The 19,445-nt window shown below is 39.8% G+C and overlaps 1 protein-coding gene across 5 annotated transcripts in view; it reads right to left on the bottom strand.

The window, feature by feature from the left end:
* Positions 1–1,239, bottom strand: part of SNX24 (sorting nexin 24) — a 147,425-nt gene extending 146,186 nt beyond the window's left edge. For 3 of the 5 annotated variants that reach the window (XM_050946014.1, XM_050946015.1, XM_050946013.1), the window contains exon 1: positions 1,154–1,239. Coding sequence is in view for 1 of the 5 variants with exons in the window: in XM_050946011.1 (XP_050801968.1) it covers positions 1,154–1,213 (60 nt within the window). In the remaining 4 variants the exon portion in view is untranslated. The remainder of the gene's footprint in view (positions 1–1,153) is intronic. The other 2 variants (XM_050946016.1, XM_050946011.1) reach the window with 2 other exon arrangements.
* Positions 1,240–19,445: the final 18,206 nt, after the last annotated feature.

Below are 19,445 nucleotides of genomic sequence, written 5' to 3'. Positions count from 1 at the left end.
TTGTTAAATTTTCCAACAAGCACTTTTGTGCTCTTCCATCTTGCCCCGTATGCTTGGGAGGAGCTCTCCATAAACATCCACAAAGCAACTTCATTATTCTCTTTCAAATCCCTTATTAAATGTTTCCATTCCACAATGCCTACAAAAAAATTGACAGTGGTTGGGCCTCTGGTGTGCTGAGATCATACATAAGAACGGCCATACCGGATCAGACCAAAGGTCCATCTAGCCCAGTATCCTGTCTTCCGACAGTGGCCAATGCCAGATGTCCCAGAGGGAATGAACAGAACAGATACTCATCAAGTGATCCATCCCGTTGCCCATTCCCAGCTTCTGGCAAAAAAAGGCTAGGGACACCAATCCTGCCCATTCTGGCTAATTAGCCATTGATGGACCATAGCTTATTGTGTGCTCCAATAATGCCGCACTGTTTCTTTGTACTCCTCCACCTGTCCGGATCCATCTGTTGTCACTTTTCATATACTTAGATTGTAAGCTATTTAGGGCAGGGACCATCTTTTTGTTCTGTGTGTGTACAACGCCTAGCACATCGGGGTCTTGATCCCCACTTAGTACTCATAGGCACTACTGTAACACAGTTAATGAATAAATAACAGTTACAATAAAACAGAGCAGACTGCAGCTGTCTGCATTGCTGGCAGGGTTGTGCATAAGACAGGCTCCTCAGCCTGCCATGCTCCATCTCCTCTTACCCGGCAGTTCTCAGCAAACCACTGACCTCAGCAGCCAGCCCGCATATGGATGTCAAATGGCACCAGGGTGCTGTGCCCTGCCTCATTCCAAGGGGCCGGCCCTATGCGTCTATGAAAAGAGGCAGCATATGGAAAGGACAGCTGCGAGCTGTCTGGCCAGGGGCCTCCCAGTGGGTGCCAGCCATGCGTTGGCTCTTTACGCCACCCTCGGCGATGCCCGCCAGCTGCTGGCTGCACGTCCTCCAGCAGCCCAGGGTCCCAGCGGGGCTGCCCAGGCCGGGCGGGGAGGCAGAGACCCGCCACCGGTGGGGATGGGGCCCCTGCCCCTTAGGGAGAGCCATGGGGTGACGGTGCTGGGCACCAGCCGCACGCAGCCCGCCCCACTACGCTGCCTAGTCCGCGGCCCCGGGCCCCCGCTCGGCCCCGCGCCAGCCCCTCACCGTGTACCCTCGCTCCAGCTCGCTCTCCTCGTAGCGGAAGGACGGGATGTAAAGCTCCATGGCGCGCGCGGGCCGGGCCAGCGGGGGGAGCCGGGCACCGCACCGCTCCAGGGCAGCAACAGCTCCCCGGGACCGAGCCAGCTGCGAGCGAGTCACGTGACGCGCCGGGAGCCCACATGACACCAGTACGCGGCGGGGGCGCGCAGGACCCCCCAGCGCAGCAGCCGGCCCCGGGCGGGGGCGACGCGGGGCCTCGGGCACGCGAGCCAGGCAGCCCTGTGCAGCTGCCCAGCCAGGGAGCTGGAGCCGGCCCCTGGGATCACCCAGCCCGGGGCTGCGGCAGGCGGCCCCCTTGGCAGGCTCGGTCCCTGTCCCAAACACTCCGCTCCCCACAGGGGATCCCGGCTAGCGGCTCGGCACTCAGGGTACCTGCCGGGCGGCCACAGCCGGCGGCGGTGTCCACCCTCGTGCCAGGCATCAGCTGCCCCGGCTTCTCCTCTATGTGCGCAAATGGGTGCGCTCGGCCTTTAGCGTCCCCAGCCGCCACCAAGGTCAGCATAGGGTGCTGATTAAGAGCCTGTCGCTCACTCAGTTCCCCTCTTCCTGTCATCAGGATAAATGTGATGATGCTTTTCCCCTTACATAGCTCAACGTTTTGTTTGTTTGTTTTTTAAACTTAGTTGCATTCTTGTTCTTTCTCCGTCCCCTCAAAGCTCTTAGAGAGCCTCTCCCTTGTAAGCCAGGCACGGAAATAGAGTTGTTACCACCTAACACTGAAACGTGCAAAAGTAGATTTTGGCAACTGCTGCCCTTAAAGTCAGTTTTGCACCAGAACCGGTCATCTGTTTCTGCTGATCAGCTGTGCCAATTTTATAGGGATAATCCCAATATTTGGGCCTTTTTCTTATATAGGCTTGTATTATACCACACCCCCATCCCGATTTTTCATATTTGTTATCTGGTCACCCTACGGCTGGTTCCTCTCAAATCCAGTGCTAATTGGCATGATTGCTGTAGCAAGTGGTTATGATATCCTGTAGAGGAATAAACAGATGACTTTCTAAACGAACAATATTGTTTTTATGTACCTGCTTTAGTAATAGCAAAGAAACCCAAACAAAAACAGCCTGTAGCATAGTATCAAAGATATCTCTACATAGGTGTTTTCTATGATACCTCAAATTAGTAGACATTAAATTTCTCTTTTAACGTCTCATTCTCACCTATACACTTGCATGTTGAGCAAGTCCAGGCATAACTTGCAAGAGGAACAGTAAAGCGAAATACGGAAAGTCACAAGTAGGATAGACTAAGAAAAGCAAGTTTAAGAGTTTCCTAAGAGGCATCAGTAGCTCTTTGATAAATAGAAGGTAACAGATAGCAGCTATTATCCCAAAACAATACTGCTGTTTCCTGTTGAATCGTTCACTGGTCATACTACTTCCTGGCACCATTTTCAGTTTGTTGGCTCTAGATCAAGGTCACCTGATTCACATGGCTACCCATGCATGAAAGGTGACAAGCAAATAAGTAAACAGTTGGAGTTTTAACACTCTATTCAAAAATCAAGCCAGGATAACAGTTACAACCTTTGACTTTTAAATTGTTTACAATTCACATTCTGCTTTGAGGAAAAAAGGTCCTCTTTGGCTGTAAAGGCTCTTGATAATTTTTTGTTAATTATTTTTAACCATACAAGAGGCAGCTTATTTTGGTTTATAAAAAGTGTGAGTATATTGGTTTCTAGGCCCAGGTACAAAAACTATAAAATCACATACTGTACACTGAACTAACAACAATAAGGACTCTCTCCTCCACCTCTATCTTCCATAGGGGAAAACAATCTCATCCATTATTCAAACTACGTCTGCAGAAATAGATATGCTTTGCAACATGCAATAAAGAATCATTTTTTAACTCTGTTGCGCTAATCAGGAGGGAAGAAGGGAGCAAAGTCTCTTCAGAACACCCTTTTCACCAGTCCAACAAACCTAGAGAGCATCTGCCTAAACATTCCAGATCTTAGCTGCAGGCGTAGAGCACAGAGTCAGGAACAAATTCTGGCCAGGAGCTTTCTTGTTGACTTCAGTGAATGTCAGGAGCTGTAGTCACTAAAATACACAAAACCCAAACAATTTCGTGCATTTCATTTGTAGACTGAGACCAAGTGTGTCCACTTTAAACAGATCCATTAAATTATGATTGTTTTGTACAGATGAGGAAAAAGTGGATTGTATTCTGAAACATTTTGAATAATCAATTCTCCTGTCTGATGAAACTTCCATTAAAATGTTAGTTTTGCTCTACTGAACAAAATACAAAGGAAGGAGCAGATGTTTATTCATTTGAGAGATTAATTTCATACAAACAAAATTTAGCCCAAAAGCAAATATTTGAATTGATGACAATGTAAATTTTGGAGGCAAGCTCTAAGTGAAATATTAGATGCATTTGATATATCTCCATGCTGCTTTGTAGCTAACAGTTTATATAGCACTTTTCTCTCCCTCATGCAAACCTGACTAGCCCCAAACATCAGCCATACATCTTGGGGCAATAGAAGACAATAACCACCCCACAAGCTCACAGGAATCATAGATGCAGATGACAGTCTATATTACCTTTCCTCTTTACAAGTACGACAACTTAACAGACTTAAGCTTGTGCGCACACACTTTTGTTTCCAAATTCTCATTAGAAAAGTGGTCGGATCATTTTCCTCACTGTTCTCACTTATCTTTGGAGTTTTCTTGTAATAGTTGCATTTATATAGCATGTTAACCCTATGTCCTTTCAGGGCTCTGGTTTCTATATAATGAAATAAAAAATTGAAATACAAATACAAATATTGTTGCAAAAAAAACAAACCAAAACCAAAACCCACCCCTAGTAACTTTCAAACAAATCAAAGTAAATGATCTAAGTATTCATACCACATCTACCACTATATCTCAGTTCCAAGATGACCATGTGTGAAGTTCCCTTAGTAAGACGATCTAGTGAGCCACCTCTTTATTTATCCCCTCTATCTCTTTCCTTTGTTGTGGAAAAGCTAACCTGAAGTGTGTTTTACACTTTGCTCTGGAAGGAAAGATCTGTGACCAGGAAAGTCAAAGACAAAACTAGGATAAAAATATTTAAATATTACACATTAAACATCTACACAATATAACAATACACAGTAAGCACTCACCTGAAATCTAGGCTGCCAAATTTATTGGCCATTCTCCTCTGTACAATGGTAGTACCTGAACTATGTACTGGACTGTAGACTAGAAGCTGTAGCAATGGCTATAGAGCAGGAGTCAGCAACCTATCAGAAGTGGTGTGCCAAGTCTTCATAGATTCACTCTAATTTAAGGTTTCGCATACTAGTTAATACATTTTAACTTTTTTTAGAAGGTCTCTTTCTATAAGTCTATAATAAATAACTAAACTATTGTTGTTTATAAAGTAAATAAGGTTTTTTAAATGTTTAAAAAGCTTCATTTAAAATTAAATTAAAATGAAGAGCCCCTCAAACTGGTGGCCAGGACCCGAGCAGTGTGACTGCCACTGAAAATCAGCTCGCGTGCTGCCTTTGGCACGTATGCCATAAGTTGCCTCCCCTGATATAGAGCAAGTCTGGTGCCACTTCATGATGGTGGAGGAACGGGCTGACAGAAATCCATTCCCATCCAGTATGCGCTACCTGCTACTGAGGTATTTGGGAGGATTTATATTGTAGCTAATTTAATCCAATTTTTTCCAGCCTCAGATATTAAACACACAGCAATGGAAAAGGTAAGCTGTGTAACAAATCTAAACAGTCCCCAAGTTTAGCAGTATAAGATACCTTAATGAGAATAATTTTTATGGTATCCAGGATTCTTCAGAAATGTTAAGCCCTGAAAGTCCTATAACTGACTTCTAAGTTTTATTCTGATCTCAAATGACGTACAACATAAATGATTCAATTGATGTCAGAGTTATTACACCAGGGTGAAACTACTACAAGAGTTTTGTTGCATGGCATTATCTGTGGTTTGTCAGTCATTTACTGATAATTTAGAAGGGCTACCTTTCTTTCTCCTAAAAGCAACAGAAAGGCTACTTTATTTTCCTCCCAAGAGCAATACAGTTCACTAATGAGAAAAGTGGTTTTGAGACATTAATCCAGTTGCAAATTCAATGGTATATCATCAGCCAAGAGGAAGAAAGAAAATTATATGGTGAGCAGAATTTGAGCAAGAGGCATTAATATATTTTGGAATATTAAGTATTCAGTTTTCACAGTATACCATCATTAGCATGCAAAGCTTTAGCATTCTAATTTAACATAAAAATCAGGGTTTCTCCACATGGCTGACAGACCTGAAATTGTCTTGGTTTACTACTAGCAACACATTTAGGGAACAGGAAGCCAAAAGGACATAATTTATATGACCTGCACTGCTAAAACTTAAAAGAATACAAATCATGGACAGCCTGAAGTGAATGGAGATACACTCTGGGATTCTTATTTCTCCATTTACATTGAATGAAGATACTATGAAGATCCTCCTGAACCAAAAAGCATAGTAACATCTTAAATAATTTGAGCATTGTATTAATCTTTGTGGCATTGGCCTTCACATCTGAAATTATCTGTTTACTTTAGAAATAACCACATGTAACATGTGGAGAAAGTGCTATACTAATGTTGGATATAATGTTTCTTTCCCCTTTCCTGTACCTCAGCTTCTCTCTCTGCTATGGCACAGTTCAGAAATTTAGTCTTTTCAGGACTCTGATATATATCAGTATATAGTAACTACAATACTATACTGATAGGAGAGCAACACAATCTCTAAAGGAAAATATTACTAAATACATAACAATTTACTTGTAACCCTTGAAACATTTGTGAATATCGTCAATAACTTGTTTACAGACAACACTTTTGCGGTTGAGGATGTTCTCCCAAGTTTTAGTACTTGTTACTATCGTAAGTTCAAATGCAAAAACGTAATTATGGATGCACACATACATACAGCTTCCCTAGGAATCTTCTCTGGGACGGTTTACCCTTCTCAATCTCTGTGGAATGGTGTCCAAGTCCATGTCAGGGCATTCTAACTTCTCAAAGTTGGGAAACAAATGATAGTGTCACAGCCTCCTACAAAACTTCCCTTGAGTCTTTGCAACAACAGTCTGCAATGTGCATAGCCCAGAACAAATTCTAGTCGTTGTCCTCTTCTCCACGGAGAACCTGCAGTTTAATCCAACAAAACTGAAAGTCCCCGGAACACAATCATTACAGTAGACCCTTCTGATCCTTGAGCTCCTGTATTCCTGAATCCACCAATTTAGCAGGCGCACACTCTTATTATAAACTCCTTTCCCACCTCTTGAGTTCTCATTGTTTCCATTTTCTGGATTTGCACTGTCAAGCAACTTGCCTACAATGGAAGCCACCTAAGTAGTTTCAAACAACCGATGAGCACACCTTGTGCCCACCACACCCAATTTCTGGGTGATTCTAGCCTATCCAGCTGAGTCACCCTACCTGGTTGTGGTCAGTCTGTAGAAAAAAAGTACCCCAAAACAAAAAAAGAGGAAATTGTGTATCCTTCACTGTTCCTTCCCTTATTTACACCACTAAATGTTGCAATGCAAAAACATGGGTTAGATGTACAATAGCTTAATTTTGGACATGCCTATATTAAAATATATAAGTCCCACTAGTGATTTTTAAAGCAAAATAGTTAAAAGGGTGAAGGATTGATGGGCCAATTAGGGACACCAATATTTTTGAACCAGAAACAAGGTAACAGCTTTCCAATGCTCATCTGTTGAGAATGAACAGGCCCTTTTAAGAATGAGTTTCTACTCTTAATTAAAAAATGGCATTGGGTAATTCAATAGTCAATGTTTTGCATTGGCTTCTGGATCAAAGCTGCTGATTTTAGCATGAAGATTTATTTCCCTCCTGCTGTAGATGCTAGCCCTACAAACTAGGCCTAGACCCTGAAAGTCAAGTATGAGCCTGCTAATTCAGAGCCTAACAAAGATTCTGCAGACTGAATTTACTCAGCAATATTGTTGGTATATGACTCACAGATGCCAGTTCAGTCTTCCATACCCTTACTGGCTATGCTAATAGGAATAATAGCTATATCTTATTTTAGTCAGTAAAGCAAGCCAGACTTTGAATACCCAATTGGTTGGATGAAAAGGTGCTATTTTTACAGTCAGTTTTCAGAGCAGAACAGCACTTTAAAACTGCAGATTTATTGATTTTAAGAAAGAAGACAAAGAGGTTTACTTACTGGTAACAGTTGTTCTTTGAAAGTTGCCTTTGGGCATTCACACTAATAGGATTCAGCACCTCACAAATTGCTGTATAGAAAAGCTGTGCCTGTGTGGGTGGGGACAGCTACAAGGTTTTGTGCTAGGATGGCATAATTGAATGTGTCTATAGAAGGAAACTCACCGGCCAGGCCTCCTCAGTTATTTCTCTCAAGGCTGCAATACAAAAAATTCCAAGACACAGATGACCGCAAGTGTGTAGTGGGAGACCACTCTTGAAGAACAATTACCAGTACGTAACCTCTCTTTCTTCTTCTGTGGACCAAATCTATGTGGGTTTATTTTACAGCTCAGGAAGTGTCTGAAGGTAGCAGAACATCCCTGCCTGCTCCATTGCATAGGGAAGAGTGTAAATTGGATGCAGGTAGAAGAAAGATATATTCCTCTACCACCTTAGACTCCTGTGTGGAAAAGTGTCCAGCAGTTATGTCATGATACTTCTGCACTTTATGGGACTCTGTCAAGGTATTATTCCCACTTTGAACTTTAGTGTCCAAAAAGTGGGGACCTGCATGTACCCTTCTAAGCTTAATTTCTAGCTTAGATAGCACTGCCACCAACGAAAAATATAGTGTTTTGGTACACTTCCTGTCCCCCAAAACCTTCCCTAGGGGACCCAAGACCCAAACCCCTTGGGTCTTAAAACAAAGAGAAATAAACCATTCCCCCTCCTTTCCCCATCCCAGGGTTATCCTGAGAGACCACTGTGATCCAAACTCCTTGAATCTTAAAACAGAGAGGAATTAACCTCCCCCCCTTCTTTCCGCCCACCACTCCCCTGGTGAGTTCAGACCCAATCCCCTTGGGTCTTACACAAGAAAAAAAATCAATCAGGTTCTTAAAAAAGAAAGCTTTTAATTAAAGAAAGAAAAAGTCAAAAATTCTCTCTGTAAAATCAAGATGGAAAATGTTTACAGGGTCTTCAGCTTATAGACAGACTAGAGGGACTGCCTCCCCCCAGCCTAAGTTACAAGTTACAGCAAACAAAGGTAAAATATCCTTCCAGCAAAATACACATTTGCAAATTAAGAAAACAAACATAAAACTAATCCGCCTTTTCTAGCTAGTACTTACTCTTATGAACATGAGAGACTGTTTTAGAAAGAATGGAGATAGATCTGGTTGCACGTCTGGTCCCTCTTAGCCCCAAGAGCGAACAAAGAACAAACAAACAGCACAAACAAAGACTTCCCTCCACCAAGATTTGAAAGTGTCTTGTCCCCCGATTGATCCTTTGGTCAGGTGTCAGCCAGGTTCACTGAGCTTGTTAACTCTTTACAGGTAAGAGAGACATTAACCCTTAACTATCTGTTTATGACAAACACCATCTTGGATTATTTACCTGAAGAGCAAAAAGAAGCTGCAAAGTGACTGGTTACTGAGGGAAGGACAGTAGCCAGGTATGCTCTGAGGGCAGCTTATGACACCTCAAGTTCAATGTTATGACCACTGGTATAGCTCTGAGAAGATACTCCTGGCTCTGAGCACTGGGCATTGCACCAGACTCTTAGAAGCTAATTGAGAACCTACCCTTTTAGGGCACTGTCCTTTTTTGTTACAAGTCAGATAACACTTTGGAAAAGATCAAGTCTGAGAGTTGCAGCTCCATCTCTGGGACTCTCTTCATTTGGATCTGCTGCTAAAAAAAAAAAAAAAAAGCCATATTACATAGCCTTTCTAAAGCCAATCTCCAGCTGTTCAGTAACAGCAGAGTACCCTACTTCAGAGGCAATATCAACCTCTGGCCTTTTCTATAATGGCTCCTGTAAGAAGAACACAACATAGAAAAAGAATCCTTTGCTGTATATCATCCCAGCCACCAACTCCAGTTTTGATGGGATGCTAAAGAGTTGCACCACTTCTCCCCCTATGGTTTAGGGCTCATCTTTCTTTCTTTCTTCATTGTTTGTTCAAGATTCCTGCAGAGCAGTGGATATCAGATACCAGGCCCCCTCACTTTCCCTGTCTTCTGGGGATTTTCACAAGAAACTCCTATTGGAGGGTTAAGCTCCCTTCTTCATAAAGGTGCTATAAATGAAGTTCCTGTGCAGCACCAAAGGGGTTTTACTCCAGATATTTCCTAATACTTAAGCAAGGAGATGGTCTGAAACCGGTCCTGGATAGCAGAAACCCCAACAGATATAAAAACTTTCAAGTTCAGAATATTGTCATCAGGGTACATTAACCCATCCCTGTCCATAGGGGACTGGTATGCAGCTTGTGTCTTAAAGGATACTTGCTTCCATGTAGCAGTAAAACCTGCCCAATGTGAAGTATCTCCAGTTCTGTGTGGGATCAAATCACTTCACTATCATCCTTTATGGTCTGTCCACAGCAATGATAGTATTCACAAAATGCCTCTTGACATTTGCAGTTCAGTGCTAAAGGGGCTGAATCCTATTACTTGGAATACACACTCTCAGAGAAGAACAGATTTACCAGGGCTTAATTTTGCTGAGCTCCATCAACTTCAACTCCTGGAGCTGACGGCACTCTGGACCATCCAGGATCAGATCCCACTAACCTTACACTTGGGAAGGGAGACGTAGTACATCATATGCTATTTACAGTAAAGAAAGTTCAATTCTTCCTGTCATGATTCAGAATTTTTGCATATAGGATATGAGGAACTGTTTGCTCAGATCATTAAAACTTTAAATTACACAGATTTCACCATGAGCTGGAAACAAGATGGCAGGTTCCCTTTCTTTATTAAGATTTTTAAATAGTTGGCAATACACATATTTATAGCTAGATGATGTGATATGTTTTTACAGCTACAGTTTTTCTTAAGGCTGCGTACAAAGCTAATGCTAGCATTTCTTTGCTAGCCTTTCAAGTACTGCAATCTTAGCCTCGTATCTCCTGAAATAAACTGCAATGGGCTAGGAATATGCATGTCTTTTTTCAGCCTTGAAGCAAAGCAGCAGAAAGATATTGGCCAGATCTTTTGTCTGGATAACTGAAATCCCTTGCTGATAAATGTGTTTCAGACATCATGCCAAGTAGAAAAATCCCTTGGTCATAAATTCATAATAATGACAGATTCACAGCATTGAATACTCAGCTATTCTCAACAGTTCAAACAAACTTTTGGTTTGGAGTAGAGTAAGTTCTGTCACTGTTACAGACTAGTTGCATCTCTGTCTCCATTCTGGTGTCTCTGAGTGCACTCCCACAAGGACCTAGGCTACAATATTTTGATCAACTGTTCTGACCCAGCAGGTCCAACTGATGTCAAAACATACCACGAAACTTTTAGTGCACAGTAGCAGGGACCACATGGATTGATGACAATAATCCCTGCAGCCTACAAAACCATCACAAAAGTTCTTCTGTACTGAAGTATAATTTGGGTAAATGAAATTCTAAATGTTCTTTGAAAACTGTATGAGGCAGTTTATTTCTGGTCATGAGAGATTTATATGTAACCAGCAGGATGACTGTCCCAAGTCTATCCTGACAATTTGTCTTAAAGGCCTTTTTCTTTTTTTAAATTAGCAGCTATCCAAGCCAGCGTTAAAGTGCTGTCTAGTCAGACAGCAGTCAAAAAGCTGCTGTGTTTGGCTGTTTGCACGTATCCCATTTGCAACTCCTTTATGTGTTATTTCCAAGCATTACAAACAAAATAAAATGGCTTTGACTTAACCAAAAATGTACGTCTCAATTTATTCTATATTTTCCCTGGACAACATCACAGAATTATGTGCCAAATTTTAAGGCTGGGAAACAAATTAAAGCAAAATACCATAACAACAAGCAGCAGCTGCTTAATGGACATGTCAAATCTTCACATAAAAGTTGTCTGAAAATTTGGAAGATTATTAAAAAGATCAAATAATGGTTTACAACCTCCACCCTTTGATGTCAGAGGACATTCTCCTCCTGACCTTTTGCAAGATTCCTTAGACTCCTAGTCATGTCTTGTAATTTAAACCAAATTTAAAAAAAATCTTTTGGGAGTTCTTGACCCTGGGAAGTAAGAAACTTAGCCAAACTGGCTGTGCTAATGAAATCAACATCATGGACCTCATTCAAGCACAGGACTGACCTAGTGTTCCAGCTGATATATCTGCAAACTGTATTGTACTGGTTCACCAATATCTTTCAATGAATCATGGCCACAAGTAATTCAAAGGTATGTTTATTGGTCCAAGCCTGATTTTCATTAAGAATTTTTTTAACAACTAGTTGTTTCCTTGTACTTTGGGATGACAATACAAGTTTGAATTCAAGCAAACAAATGAGGCTCTAATTTGGACCCAGAACAATCCTTTGGTCTCCTGAATTATACCTGGAAGCACTAGGGCTAAGAGTAACTATTTCTTTGTTAAAAATCAAAGTAGGGGCTTGCTTATGGACCATAGGTCATCTGATTTGGAGTTGGATTTTTTGTGGTTAAATCTGGAGTAATGAAATCTTGAAAAAAGTTCAGGCAAGATGGTGGATGGTCAGAGAAAGCTATTCTATCACTGAAAATAGAAGGCTCTACTCATTTGATAAATCATTACCACAATGTTTAATTCAAATAATCCAGGTGATACAATATACATAAGAGAACAATTTGGTTTTAGAAGACGGGATGGAAGAGTGAACCCTAAATTTGACATTTGGATTTTGGAGAGAGAATATTTTTCAAGTTTAATCACAGAAACAAAACTCCCGTTAATGAATAAAGTTGGTATTGCTGTCTCAATTCAGAGATTGGTTAACTTCTTCAAATTCAAAGTCAAATTAGCTGAAATTGCAGAAGAGACAACGAAAACATCACCCTAATCTTACTGCTCTTACAGCATTTTAAATTTAATGTAATGTTTTTTCTTATATGAGGGGCAGGCGACTTCCATTCTACCATGTGGGTGAGTCTATAGTGAATTCTCAGAGCCATACATTTATTACCTTCTTCTGCTTGTGCAAGAAATGACATGATTTTTTCTGAAAAACTGCACAAGCATATCACTGCACCAGTGTGATGCTAATGGGGAGTATAGCACTAATTTCCACTCTTTTCTGCAGATCTAAGTTTCCTTCCCTACCGCTGTCAGCATCAAGTCCTAAACCCACACTTGTTGCACAGTGTCTTTTGCATTCCTGCACAAAAGAATGCAAAATAAGCATGTCAATAAAAAGGCAGCTAAGGAAGAGGTTTCTCTGAGCTGGGAGTATCCCTATTTTACCAAGAAAAAGATGTTATAAGTGATTTGGGTAGGAGGCACTGTGATATAATGATTTAGGCATGAACTGGGCTGTCATCCAGTTTCTTGCACTAACTTGTATTATTTTGAGCAACTATTTACACAGCCTTTGCGCCTTATTTCCTTAGCTGCAAAACTGAGATCTATTTCAGAGGAAAGATGTTTGTAAGATGCTAGAAAGTATTTAATGGAAATTATGGGCAGCCTGGGGCAGAGGTGGGAACAGAAAATGAGTCCATACTTCTGCTCGTTCTTTTAAGTCATTGTAGCTTTTATTTGGCGGGGAGCAGGAAGAAGGGAAAGTACAGTATTTATGGGATTGTTGTCATTTTTACCTGAGGTCATTTAATAAGCATTTAACTGCAAATAGCTGCATCTCTCTTTACGAAATACACAGGAAACAGTAGAAACGTATGTACTGTGTCATTTTGAAATATCCGTAATTTTTGTATTTTACATTCAAGTATTCAGACTTTACAAAGCACAAACTACTCACAATATTTTAAATATACCCTGGAAAAACTATTTATTGCACTACAAAATAACTTCCTATGTCCTTTCACAAATAAGTGAATTCAATTGAAATCTTGTGGAAGTCGGAGTAAAGTGGAGAAGAGGCACAAAAAGCATGAAGTCCAAAGATTACTTTCCAAATAATTTGAGTATGTAAAGAGGAATTACTAATGGAAACTTCTGCAACCACAACAATGCATATGTTTACTGTTTAAAGTCAGTACCTACTTATCCTCCATTGTCTACTCAACCACACTCAGTAATATTTTAACGTGCTATACTACAAAACATGAGACAAGACAACACACAACCTCACTGTACCCTAGAAAAGTGCAAAACTACCTCCAAAATCCAAGAGCTGTTGACAGATCCAGTATTTAGAAAAAAGATACATATATTTATACACTAGATGTTAGGTGGAAATAGCCAAAGTTTATGTATTAAAGCAACAGGAAAAGGATTATAATGTAGAAAAACACTTGGGGTGAAATCCTGGCCTCTCTGAATTCAATGGAAGTTGGGCTATTGACTTCAATAGGGCCAAGATTTCACCTCTGGTCAGAAAAATTTATGGGAGAGCTGACGTGTTATAACAGTTCCATAGCAGCTGTTAGGGGTGGGGAAAAAGAGAAATCAAAACTTCAGACTCAGTATTACATAAGAAACAGCGGGAAGTATAATGCAATGCAAAGATGTGGTAACAGATTTTAAGTCTGGAGGAAGTTGGAGGGCAAATAACCACAAACAGAGAATGTACACAGTGCAAAGAAGGGTTGCAAGAGGTAACCGCTGGAAGACATTAAATAAAAATAGGCAGTATAAATTGGGCAAAAGAACATGTTGGAGAAGAGGTGGGAGTTTAAAAAGAACCTCAAAATAGCAATTATTCAAACTTAAATACATAAGAAAGATAAAACTATCTGGCTAAAAGAAGAGCTCGTTAAAGAGCTACGCAATATAACATTGCCTTTCAGTGTCAAAACTAAGTTATCAACTAGCCATCAAAAAATGCAACCTAAGACTGAAAGGGGCTAAATAAATGTACAGTCTTTTCATTTGTCCCTTCAGCAAGCAAACACACTGAGAAAAATATCACTAAAAATATTTGGAGAGTACTCAAATGGTCACAATCTTAAATTGCCATATTATCCACTTTCAGTAAGTGGGAACAACAAACTTTTCGCAAGGAGAGGGCAAACAAATCTATTGGCGAGATTATGAACCACAGAGCAAAGAGGAAAACAGAAGCTAGACATAGTCATCTGCTCAAATGAATATATAATGTTTTGTTTTTGGAGAGAGAGAAGATTCCTAATGCTATCCTGGGACTCAGCAAATATGGGGTCAATTCCCTGCTCTACCAGAGACTTCCTGCATGATGCTGAGCAAGTAACAATCTCTGTGCTTCAGCTCCCCATCGGTAAAACAAAAATAACAATACTTCCCCTACATCCTTGCAGTGGTGTCACAAGGATAAAGCTTTGCATATAAGCTTCTAAGATAGATGTTCAGCTCGAGTTAATCACTGACTAAACTGGTAGAAGACCCAATAGCTAATAAAAACCTTAAATGAGAAGGTCCTAAAGAGGGGAAGAGTTTGACATTCTAGATCAATCAAAAAAATCAGATGTAGTCAGAGCCCCATGTTTAACACAATTATATGATAATACAAATGGCTATATAATTCAGTTTTGAAAATTCGCTAAATAAAACCCAGGCTGTGCAGCATAATCCCACAGATGTTGCCAGTGCCCATTCTTAAGTATCTTTGCTTGCCTTCTGCAATTTCTCTCAAAAGGAGAGTTCAATGAAGTTCCTGAGTCCATACTGCTGCCCTTAAAGGGGCAAAACAAGAGAAATTCTTTGCTAATGAACAATAACAAACGGGAAGTATGATCAACTGTAAGGGTGGAGAAAACCAGCAGCAGAAATGGGTTCAGTGTTTATAGGGTCAAAAGAGGCTTGTTGGAGACTGTGGATGCCACATTGCAGTTTAAAAGTGTCACTGGAACTGCCTGTGCCCAAGTCCACCATTCTTTTAGACTTGCCTGACAAAATACTGTCCCCAGGCACTAGCAGCAAGTGGGAACTCCCTTCTCCATATTCATTTGAAGGAAATATGAGCTTCTGAAGTTCAGCTCCATACACTTCTACAGGTGCTTACAGTTTTGAATTAAACCTACAGCTGATTCATTCACCACATGCACTCTCTTTACAAGTCTCACATCATAACTCACAACACATAAAAGGATATGAAGTTGTCTTTCAACTGGTTTTTAGAATTTTTCAAAGGTTTGCTCATTGTGGAAATACCAAAAAATACCAAGTGAGGAGACACAACATTCCTCTTCAGTCCATTTAAAAATGCAGTTTCTTAATCTTTTTTGGCTCTCATTCTGACCACTTCACTCCTCTCTTTGAGCAATCCGTTCCTCAACAGCCATATGCAATGAAGTGGACCCACAGTCTTGAAGCAGAGTGTGCAGTTTTTGATGCAGGAACACATGAGAAAACGACAACCATACCCCATGTGAGGCACCAATAAGAGCATCAGATGAGACACACCATTGAATTGTGTGTTTGGAGAGCCCAGGGCCAGCTGTATCTAGAAATAAGAGGATAAGCTCATACTACCTTGCATGGCTTCCTATTGATGGATCTTAAAAGACTGACTAAGGAGATGAGAACATCTATGGGAGGAAGGATGGAATCACTTTCTTCAGAGAATTTCAACTGGATTATCTATAGCAGGAGCACAGAGAGTCCATGTGGTAAGCTGAGGTCTACTCTAATGCAATCCTGTGCAGTGAAAGCAGGACTCCATATGCCAGATTGGATGGTCATCCATATGATGTCAGGCTAGCGCTGGCTGGAAACTAGAATTCCTATTCTATAGGAAATTCTGAAATTTTGAATTTTCTTCTTCAGGATGAGAACAACAAAATTTCTTGGAGAACTAAATTAGTTTTGTTTTTGAAAAGTCAAAGTGACATTTTGATGTGGCCTTATCAAAAAAATTTTTTCCAGTAAAATCAGAATAATTTAGTTTTTACTATTCATGTGACTTGTGTTTTTATATATCAGTTTACAATAAAAGTTGAAATATTTCAGCTAATATATTATGACACGACAAAGCATTCTGACTTATTTTAAGTTATTTCATATTTTGTTACATAAAATTGATGATTGGTATTCTGATAATTGCTCATTACTATTAAAATTGGTAATTGGTATGCTAACTGTTTTGATAACCGGTAATTTCCTAATGAAAATGATATAATAAAACAAAAATATAGCTGGGAAGCCCACCATTCCCCAGCCTGGGTTCCATCAAATTGGCATATTCTAATGGAAAATATTTGGTTGGAAAGTTTTCAACCAGCTCCACATCAGGTATTGTGTGAAAGGTGGAACACTTGGGTTGCAGATGTCTCAATAAACTGGACAGCAGCTGCGTGCAGTGGATAGTCCAAGTCTTTGAAATAGGTTCTTCTATCCCAGCTACCAAGTGAGGAAGCTGATTCCTGTCACAGCTGGAGACAAATTGCTATATTTATGAACCATCAAATTAAGTATACACTAAGTAACTACACTAAGAAGTTCACTATTCTATTTCCATCTGAAGACAAAGGAACTTTACTCAAGTGTCCTGGCAGATACAGATGGAATAGTGAGCTTTTAAAAAAGCACAGAAAAAAAGAGGAAGGAAAATATTCTAGGCAGGATATCGGAGTACACAGTAAGGATTTAACCTGACAACAAAAGTTTGGGACACTAAACAGTTCTATTATTAAACTGATGACTATATCAAGTTAAACAATTTTCTATCACGTTCCTGTAACATGAGAATATTATGAACAGTTTGTTATAAAGGCTTGATCAGCTTCTGTTTGGAATGACTAGACTATTCAGGAGTGGCAAAGTCAAAGTCATCCTAAGTGAGTGCTAACTAAAATGTATACTACCTCTTTTATATTATTAAGTATTTATGATATGGTAGTGCCTAAATGCCTTAATAAGGCAGAGGCCCCATTCTGATGGGTGTTGTACAAACACAGAAGGAAGACAATGCTGGCCCTATAATGCATACAACCAATACATTTCAAAAGTTTCAGTGTCAGTCCTGGAAAAGGTAGATTAGTGGGAAGAGTACAGGGGAATTATTCAGTGGTGCAAGATAAATGCATTCTATTATCAGGATGAAGATTACTACATGGACACCACTACCAAACATGATATGATGTTACATCTCATTTGTCTTTTATATAGCTAGATTAAAAAAAACAGTCAGTTATAAATTGGAACAGTAATCCATAATAAATCCTCCAAATAGTGAGTCTTATACCTAATGAAATTCCATCGGGGTCAGTATTAGAACAGGCATGCAACAGAAATCAAAATTTACAAGTAACAACAACAAAATGTCAGATGGATAGCCAACAGAAGACAACTAATGCAAAATGACCAGGAAAGTTTAGAACAGACTGCCATGTTCAAAGAGAGGCGATTCAGTACACAGAAAAAAACTGGGAAGGTTGCACAACTACAACTGACACATGGCTAGCAGACTAAATATGAAGTTTGGATGATATTAGTGTGAAAAAATATTTCTCTAATATTGATCATTGAACTAGGGAGATGAGACTATACAGCCAGACAGATGGCTCCTGGAACGTTACAATGATACCAGATGTATCTCTAATTAAACCTTCAAGTTGAATATGTATATGAAAGAAAGCCTGAAAACACAAGAGGGGCAGTAAAAACTGTACAAATCTTGGGATTAATAGGCATGCAAAGACTGAAGCTACTAAAAGATGCTGAGAGGAGTGGGGAAAACGTTTAGTGAAAAGGTAGTTATTATAGAGCTAAGTAGGAGGGAGTTCAGCCTAGATGTTAATGTTATAGAAGACTTGTGAGCAACTCCTCACCACGGGAGACAGTCCAGGTATATTACTTCTGATATGGTTAAGCAGAAGTGATGATGTTGTCATTTTTAGATTGTAAGCTTCTCAGAGAAAAGGTTATTTTATGTACTGGCACTACATGAGACACTGTTAGCCCTTAATTATATTACGTAGGCCAAATAATCATAGAATTATAGGACTGGAAGGAACCTCGAGAGGTAATCTAGTCCAGGCCCCTCCACTCATGGCAGGACTAAGTATTATCTAGACCATCCCTGACATGTGTTTGTCTAACCTGCTCTTAAAAATCTCCAATGATGGAGATTCTACAACCTCCCTAAGCAATTTATTCCAGTGCTTAACCACCCTGACAGTTAGGAAGTTTTTCCTAATGTCCAACCTAAACCTCCCTTGCTGCAATTTAAGCCCATTCCTTCTTGTCCTATCCTCAGAGGTTAAGAAAAACAATTTTTCTCTCTCCTCGTAACAAACTTTTATGTATGTGAAAACTTATGTCCCCTCTCAGTCTTCTCTTCTCCAGATTAAACAAACCCAATTTTTCAATCTTCCCTCATAGATCATGTTTTCTAGACCTTTAAACCATTTTGTTGTTCTTCTCTGGACTTTCTCCAATGTAAGAGGGTTTTCTAACCTTATATGAGATAGGATTTAAAGTTTAGTATTTCTTCTAGACTTGGTTAGATTTAAAATACTATAAAAAAGCCAAACATAAGGCCACCAAAGGTACCTCTCTCTTTTTTAACTGCATAGTCTCATTATTTTTTGCCTATTTATTTCCTCCTCAACTCCCAATAATGCTGATGGCTCTGCTCAGATAAGGGTAGACTGAAGTGATGGAATTTGCCCAACTAATGAAAATTTAACTACAGAGTTTCTCTGTGTTGTGTTTGATTCAGGAAATATCAGCTGAGAAGAAAAAAATTAGTTAAGTGTTTGCATTCATTTTGTTCAAGAATGTAAACTACAAAAATATTGCTTTTTGTTTATAACCAAGAATGGACTACGTGAATTTGTGGGCCTGATACACAGTCTATAGCATTCTTATTATTATAATCAGAGTTTAGTAAGTAGGAGGTAGTGAAATGCACAATGTTTTCTAGTGATAGTTTGACATAACTATTTAGCATTAAAATATCTACTCTGGAAATGAAGAGCAAGCATTTTTATATGCTATTACTAGTGAAATAATGTTTCCCTTGAAAGGAATCAAAACCACCAGCCTAAAATAGTTTGTGCGCCTTCTGTGTCAGTAGTTAAACCCCTACATTAAACATAAATAGGCAAAACATTAAAACTTGAGCACAGATTTGTAGACTACACAAATAA

The sequence above is a fragment of the Gopherus flavomarginatus genome, chromosome 3, assembly GCF_025201925.1.
Source record: "Gopherus flavomarginatus isolate rGopFla2 chromosome 3, rGopFla2.mat.asm, whole genome shotgun sequence".
In the NCBI taxonomy this organism is placed as follows: domain Eukaryota; kingdom Metazoa; phylum Chordata; order Testudines; family Testudinidae; genus Gopherus; species Gopherus flavomarginatus.
Note: the sequence above shows the minus strand (reverse complement) of the source record. Positions and strands in the feature narration are given on the sequence as shown.